General features: G+C 45.4%; 1 protein-coding gene across 1 annotated transcript; it reads left to right on the top strand.

Moving 5' to 3' along the window:
* The first annotated feature begins 717 nt into the window (after positions 1-717).
* POLR3H (RNA polymerase III subunit H) lies at positions 718-7,059 on the top strand. Its single transcript, XM_068191425.1, has 6 exons — positions 718-867; positions 2,043-2,139; positions 3,761-3,847; positions 4,839-4,902; positions 5,491-5,698; positions 6,182-7,059. Exons 1-6 carry the CDS (start codon positions 757-759, stop codon positions 6,233-6,235), a joined length of 621 nt encoding a protein of 206 aa, XP_068047526.1. The 5' UTR covers positions 718-756; the 3' UTR covers positions 6,236-7,059.
* The last annotated feature ends 450 nt before the right edge of the window (positions 7,060-7,509 follow it).

Here is a 7,509-nt window from a genome sequence, read left to right as displayed (position 1 = left end):
TAACTCTAATTGTTTAATCTTTATTACTATACTCGTATTAATTTTTTTTCCATTTTATTTTTAGTAAACTTTTATAAATTTTTAAAACAAGTGACTGGCGTTTATAACAGCCCAGATGCCCCACCGTGGTCCCTTCCTATCCGACCTGCTCCGTGCTTTTGTGATCTTTGCTGCCTTGTGTGAAGTTTGCACAAATGACAAATGGAACCAGAATAACCCCAGCTGAGAACTGCTCCAGCTGTGGCACGGGAGAAAGCGCCCAGGGACCCACCTGCCGGAGGTACAGGGGAAGGAGGGAACTACACAGCACCCCTGCAAAGGAGGCCCGGGTGCTGAGCCCCTTCCCACGTTTGTATTGGCCAAAACCAGCCCACCCCGGGGATCACCGGACCCTTCCCCGCCCCGGTGACAGCGGGGGCCCGGCCCGGCCCGGCCCGCCCGAGGACGGACAAAATGGCGGCTGCGGGCGCCCCGCCCCGCCCGCTGTCAATCAGGGCGCGCGACGCGCCAGCCCAGCGCGATTGGCTGCGGCGGTGCCGGAAGTGGCGGGGCCGAGGCGCGCGGCGCGGCTCCGCGTGCGGCAGGGGCGCTCCCGGCGTCCCGGCCGCTCCCGGTCCCGCTTCCTTCGGGACGGCCGGGACACCGGCCCAGCGGGCTCCGTGCCACACGCTGGAGTGCCTTGCCCTTCCCAGGCCGGTCCTCGCGGCGCTCCAATTCCCGAGGCTGTTGGCGTCTCCTCGCCCCCCCCCCGCCACCATGTTTGTCCTGGTGGAGATGACTGACACTGTAAGAATTCCTCCCTGGCAGTTTGAAAGGAAACTGAACGAATCTATCGCTGAAGAGCTAAACAAGAAACTGGCCAATAAGGTAAAGCATGGGTCACGTATAGGTTGAGGTAGGCATCACAACATCCCCGAGCGTTCCTTCCTAGAGTTTGTGCCTCCTGAGGTGCGTGGGTGAGGTGTCAGGGCAGCCTCCGTGCCTGCAGACAAAGAGACGGCCACGTATCGTCTCAAAGGGGACATTTTTCTAATGGTTGATGTTGTAAAGGGAAGATACTGAGACACCAGCTGGGGCAGAGAGGCATGGAAGAGAAGTGAGAGCAGCTGCTGGTTTGTGCTAAAAGAAGCAATCCAAAATGCAGCCTGAAAAACAAATGTAAACGGATCCATCCAGTGGGAAATTTAAAGAAAAAACCCCTATATAAACACATGTACAACAGTAATACAGGAAGAGAAACGATGCTGTTAATAGCTGATTTGGTCTGTGCTTAGTAATTGAAATACATGGTGGCAGTAAGAAGTTGGGCTTTGGTGCAGGATATAAGAAGTGTTTTCTGGTGGACCTGGAGGTCAGAGTTTCCCTGTGCAGCCCCAGGACTGTGATTAGTGTACGGCTTTCAACACGGGGCAGGTGCAAAACTCAAAATGCAGCTGTAGACGTGAAAGGAGCTCAGAAGAGCAAGCTGAAGGGATCTGGGGTTGTAAATAGCAGATTATACAGGCAGGTTATGAAAAGCAAAAGTCTTCCTTCATCCACTGATGACTGGTGGATGCCTCAAATTTCATAGGCAGTAAAGCTGTCTCAGAAGTAGCAGAGAAACCAAGAGTTTGCCTTGTGTCTCCCCAGAGCTAATATAAGATAAGATAAAAGGCAAGCCTGGAAGCTTCTGAGAGTGTAACTCTAGCAAAAAGCGTGTGTAGCATTTGGACGAGCTGTGGGGCTGGTGAATGAAGGGAGCTGTTTAGTGTCTTGGCAGCTCAGGTTCTCTCACCGCTGACAATTTCCCCTAGGGTTTCTCTTTGTAGCAGCTTTCTTTCCAGTGCCAGTGGAAATGTGCTCTCACAACACTTGGATTGGGGTTTCCCTATGCTGCTGGTGGTGTTGAAGGCAGTGTTCCAAAACAACCTCCATCCCATTTTGCCACCCCTCTGTTGCTGCCTTTTGAAAAGGCGTGCATAATGTATGAATTCCAAAGTTTGCTTGATTTCACCTGGTGGGTTGCTCGATTTACTGCTCTTGAATTTGTTTTCTTTTATCAGGTCGTATACAATGTTGGTCTCTGCATCTGTCTGTATGATATCACAAAGCTGGAAGATTCATACATATTTCCTGGGGATGGTGCATCGCATACCAAGGGTAAGTGCTTTTGCTCAGTTATGTTGTGTTGCAGAAGGCTAATTAATGATCTGGAAATGTAAGCAGAGTTCAGTTGTTAGGGACAGTAACAGCCTTAAGTTCACAGCCTTAAAACTCTCTTCCTGTTAGGAGGGCAAGAGGAACACGGGGAAAGTCTCTTATTTTCTTTGCCATTTTGGGTACAAATACAGCCTTAAATAGCCAGTTCTTGCCTTCTCCAGCAGCCCATCTCTGTTCTACTATTAGAGCCATAGGTGTGGAGTAAGAAAAGAGTTAATTTAGTTGAAAATTGAAAGTCTGCACATAGAAAATAAGTTGTAATAATTGGTCTGCATTTCTCTGATATTTTTTCTTTTTGAAGCTTATTTTCCCTAACTAGTATGTGAAACCTGTTTCTACGTGTAGCATTTGCACAGCATTTAATGCTCTTGTACTAGAGAAAAAAGCTGGAAGTTTTATGATACTTTTGTTGAAACTTAGATCTGGTTTATCATACATTTCTAGTGATTTTTTTTTAATAAGAAATGACTAATTTCCTTACTTTTGACTCTAGGCAAACCTGAGTAAAAACTGGAAGTAAGTACATAAAAGCAAATTTCATTTTTTAAAGTTAAAATAAAGATTTAAACTGGTTAGAGATGCATTTTTCTAGTTTCAGTTTACAGTGTGGAATCATAGGTTGAGCACATGAAATATCTCCTGGTGGAAGGGAACTGCACTGACTGTATGTGCCTCCCCTTGTCTAAATTTTAACTCCAGTAGAACTAATTTCCCTCAAATAAAAGCTTTTCTAATACTGAAGGAGGATGTCAGGCTTTCCTGCTTGCTTTAATCTCCATTCAGCTTCTCAACTTAGAATTACTCCTTGAACTGAAAGAAGAGAACTTTTTTCTCTGAGCTTGGGAAAAAAGTCTGCTTTCAGAATCTGGGGTAGCACTTTGATAAATCTTGCTGTGACTGGTAATGATTCTTTCTTTAATGCACTGTCTAGTTTTATGTAAAAGAAGGAGCACTGAGGAGGTACAGCTAAAATGATGTTAAATTTCTCAGAAGCGTCATTTGGCTGAGATTGTCTTAGTGTAGCATTCTTGTCATAATAAATGCCATGTGCTTAGTTAGAAACATTTTATCTAGCTTGGAGGAAAAATCCAGTTATGTCAGAGAACCTTGTTTAATCTGATAATACTTGATTTAAAATATTTCATTTAATGGAAATACAGCATTGCAGACAAAGATAAAGGGCAGAAGTATTGGGAGAAAGTCTAATTTCAACTGATACTCTTGACTGTGAAGCATTGTGCTTACATCATAACTTAATCAGAGGCCGTGCTCCATGTTTATCATCTTACACTTTCTTTCTGTGAACTTCTTGCAAAACTGAGGAGCTGGGAACAGGACACTGCTGATCAGCTGCTGCCAGAATATGTACAAACCAGTCAGGAATCAGAACTCTTATTCCCATTTTTCTATCTACTCAGTGCCTGTAAAGAAGTTGTAAAAGAAACTGGGTGTTTTAGAGGGCATATAGGATGTGGGGTTTTGTTTTAATGGCTGCCACCCTGTGGGAGGACTATAGTTTACTAACATGGACATAATATTAATGATCTGTTTTCTTTTTTAGTGCATTTCCGCTATGTGGTCTTCCATCCCTTCCTGGATGAGATTCTGATTGGACAGATTAAAAGCTGCAGTCAGGATGGCGTCCATGGTAAACTGCAACTTCTGACATTGGGGACACGTGAGCTGCAGAGTTCTTGGGTCTGTTGGGACACTGATTTTGGCTGGAGTTAATGCTCTCTGTGGGCTGGTTAATGGCTATTACTGGCCTCTAGTGCTGCTGTGATCTGAGGCTGATTGGTAATTTGAGCCTGGCAGCTTCCCCTGACCTTGATGGTTTTGTCCGCACTCCCTTTTCCTTTTGCCCAAGAATAACAGGCAAACCCATCTGGAGCGTAGACTGGATTAATTTCCTTGCTTCAGTTAACAGAATTTAACAGAATGTTTTTTTCAAAGTGGAACTATTGGCTTGTGTTGGTCTGATGTATTTTTCCTATAATGCTGTGCAAATTTGTGTTCATTTCCTGTACCTGAAAACATGTCAGGGAAATGTCTTTGTGAGCATAAAGTGCTGCCAGAGTCATGGAATATATAATTGATGAGTTGCTTTCCTTTCCTCTAGGAGTCTTCCATGCAAGGGAGCTCTGCTGCTCAGTTGTTAAATTAGGACAATAACGTTACCTTGGCTGCTTTTGTTGCTGAATTTGGGCATGGTCCATTCCCTGATAAAATTCAACATCATGAAATCTTAAGGGGGATGTGGAGGCTGTTCTAACTTTATATCAGTCTTTATTTAATGTACTACATCTGTGATTTCTAAGCTCTTTTTTTGTCACAGACCTCTATAGCATCTGACTCATTTCTTGGAACGCTTTCATTTCCATTCCTGCTCCAAACAACCTTTTCCTTTCCCAGTGGGCATGAAGACTGTGCCCTCTGTTGCTGTATGTACTTTCAGCTGGGTAGTTGCTTTGCTGCCAACTGAAATTGAGCATTGTGGCTTAAAGAGTAATTCCTGCATAATCAAAATGTCCTTCCTGAGAGAGGAAGGAGAATGAGCCTAGAAATGCATTTTAGGAATCACTGTGGAACATCATTTGCAAAGAATTGCTTCAGTCTTAACCAAATTCTTTTCTCCGCAGTTTCTCTTGGATTCTTTGATGATATTGTCATCCCACCAGAATCCCTGCAGCAGCCAGCTAAGTTGTATCCTTTGATCACCTTTGATAACTTCACTACTTCATTTCAAAAGATTGTGCAGTGCTGGCCCAACAGGCATTCACCACTGCAACAATGAAGGTGCTCAGCGGCAGAAGCTAAGCCCTTCTGTCGGGCAAGTCCCACAGACTGTTATCACAGCTAGACAGGCCCTCACGCTCATTAGGTTTTGCAGGATCATTGTGCCTGCTGATAGAAATGAATGGCAGTGTCCCCTGCCCAGCCGTAATCCCTGCCTCCAGTCTTGGCTGCTGCTGAAGAGAGAGTGCAGGTTTTACCACATCGTGTGATGCCTACATACGTGTGCGTCTGATATACTTGGGAGTGGTAGGCGAGGTTGTCTTGGGTCTGAGGAGTTTTGCTTGTCTGGGGGTCTTTTCTTCTGCTGGGTTTTTTTTTGGGGGGGGGGAAATCAAAGAAGGATGGGGGTCCTGGGCTGTGCAGACAGTGACCTGGGACAGCACATCGCGGTTTAGAAAATAACAGTGAAAAGGCTTTCAATCAAGTCTGTTCTCAGAACTGTCAGAAAGTGATCTGTCAAGCAGATTGCTGTTTCCCTCCTTAGTCCTTGGCCAGTGATGAAGCAGAGCAGGTGTGGGTGTGGGAATACGAGACAGAAGAAGGGGCCCATGACCTTTACATGGACATAGGGGAAGAGATCCGCTTCCGAGTCGTGGATGAGACGTTTGTTGATACGTCACCAACTGGTCCAAGCTCTGCAGAGGCTTCCACTTCAAATGCTGCAGAAGAAGTCCAGAAGAAAGAGGCACCCTACACTCTTGTGGTAACTATGTGCATTAGTTCTTACAGCTTTGTGAGTGTTGTGGTTTATTCAGTGTCTAAAATAGCACCCCTTTACCAAGGAACTGATTGCTTTAAGCTGACCATGAAGCAGAGTCACAAAATGAAAGGAGTGGAAAAGGGGAGAAATGGGGTTGTTCTTGTGGTTGCTGTTTTCTGAGTGTTTTCCCTGGAACACTTTGTGGTTGGTGGTGGTTCCCCCTGGGAGGCTGATTTAAAGCAAACTGCGTGCGCATGAAGTGTGCAGAGCTGAGAGCAACACATCAAGGTCTGTGTGGCAACTGAACAGTCTTTCCTTGCAGTGTTCTGGCATAAAACCTGAGGACAATGCATGAGAAAGGTGGATCTGAACCAGTGGCAGTTGTGTTCTGTAACTTAGGCGGGAAAGATGATGTATTTTTAGGCATTTTCCTGTATTCTCTATGCAGTTGACAATTGCATGCTCTCATCTCCTCTCTGTGAACAGGGATCAATCAGCGAGCCAGGCCTGGGCCTCCTGTCGTGGTGGACAAACAGTTAGTTGCCATCAGAGCCTGCTCCACAGAAAGTCTTTCCGGTCGATGTTTGGGGGATAAGGGGACCCTGCTGGTGCTCATTGCTCCTCTGAAGCTGAATAAGAAATTAGATCTGCCATTCTGTTTTCCCTTAAGCTTCCAAGCTGCCAGAGACAGACAGTTGCTTTCAAGAAACGTCTTCACTGATGTGCAGAAGTGAATTTACAGACACAAAAAGCCTTGAGCACAGCAGCTACAAACTCAGCTGGAGCTTTGGTCTCCTGCCCCGGAGGGAAAATTGTGGAAGTCTTGGCTTGCCTGAATCAAGGAAAGAGTTGACTTTAGTGAGTAAAGGCAGAAGAGAATACCTATCGAGAAGTACCACTCCTAGGCTGGGAGCTGGATCTCACAGGAGTAGAAACCTGCCCTTCTCTTGACAGGAAATGAAAAAGAGACAGCAAAAGGCTTGAGTTAGTAGAGTTGTGGTACTCCGGAGACCTGGAAAATGCTGCTGCTGAGAGAGCAGGGGAGGTGGTGGTGATGTTCTGCTAAGTTTGGGAACTTCACCCATGGATGAAGTCAGCCAGAAGGAACAAGAATGACAGTTTATCCAAAAGTAACTCAGGCTTAGTGAAGATGACCAGTGTGGAAAACTACAGGCTGCTTATTGTGTTGAATGGAATGACTTTTTTGGGTGAGCTGTATTTATGCAGAATGAGCTAAACTTTGCAGGAGTTTGACTGAAAATATGAAATTATGGACTGAAATGGATGAAGGCTGCTTTGAGCAAGCTAAATCCTTGTTTGTGGGGGTTTTTATACTGTAAGTGGAATAAACAGTAAAAACCACACAGCCTGCCTTCCTGTACAATTTGTGGGGAAACTATTAGCTTCCTGCCTAGCAGGAAGAAAACACTTGCCTCCTGCAGTTTAGCTACTTGGATTTCAAGGCAGACAGAGTTGAGACCAACGCTTTGCTCTGTGCTAACAGCCAATGGCAAACAATTGCCATCACCCTCCCTGACAGCAGTACAAGGAAAGGAGGGAACAAAACAGTGAGTAAAATCTATGCAAGGCCCATTGCCAAGAGAGTGATGTTGCACATAATTACAAAGCCAGCCACGTTTGGCAGGAAGGAGCTGTAATTCCCTGGGATAGTGGGTCTGCTTAACCTCCAACTGTGAAAACAAAGCCTGAGTCATCAGTGCCCTCCCTGCAGCATCGTTAGAACCCCTTAATTCTCAACTGTTATTCCTGGTGCAATGCCCTAATTAAAAGGGAGCCTAGACTTCTTTGGGTTC

Source organism: Anomalospiza imberbis, chromosome 5 (assembly GCF_031753505.1).
Source record: "Anomalospiza imberbis isolate Cuckoo-Finch-1a 21T00152 chromosome 5, ASM3175350v1, whole genome shotgun sequence".
NCBI lineage: Eukaryota > Metazoa > Chordata > Aves > Passeriformes > Viduidae > Anomalospiza > Anomalospiza imberbis.
The sequence above is the reverse complement of the archived record's forward strand: the minus strand, read 5'-3'. Positions and strand labels throughout refer to the sequence as shown.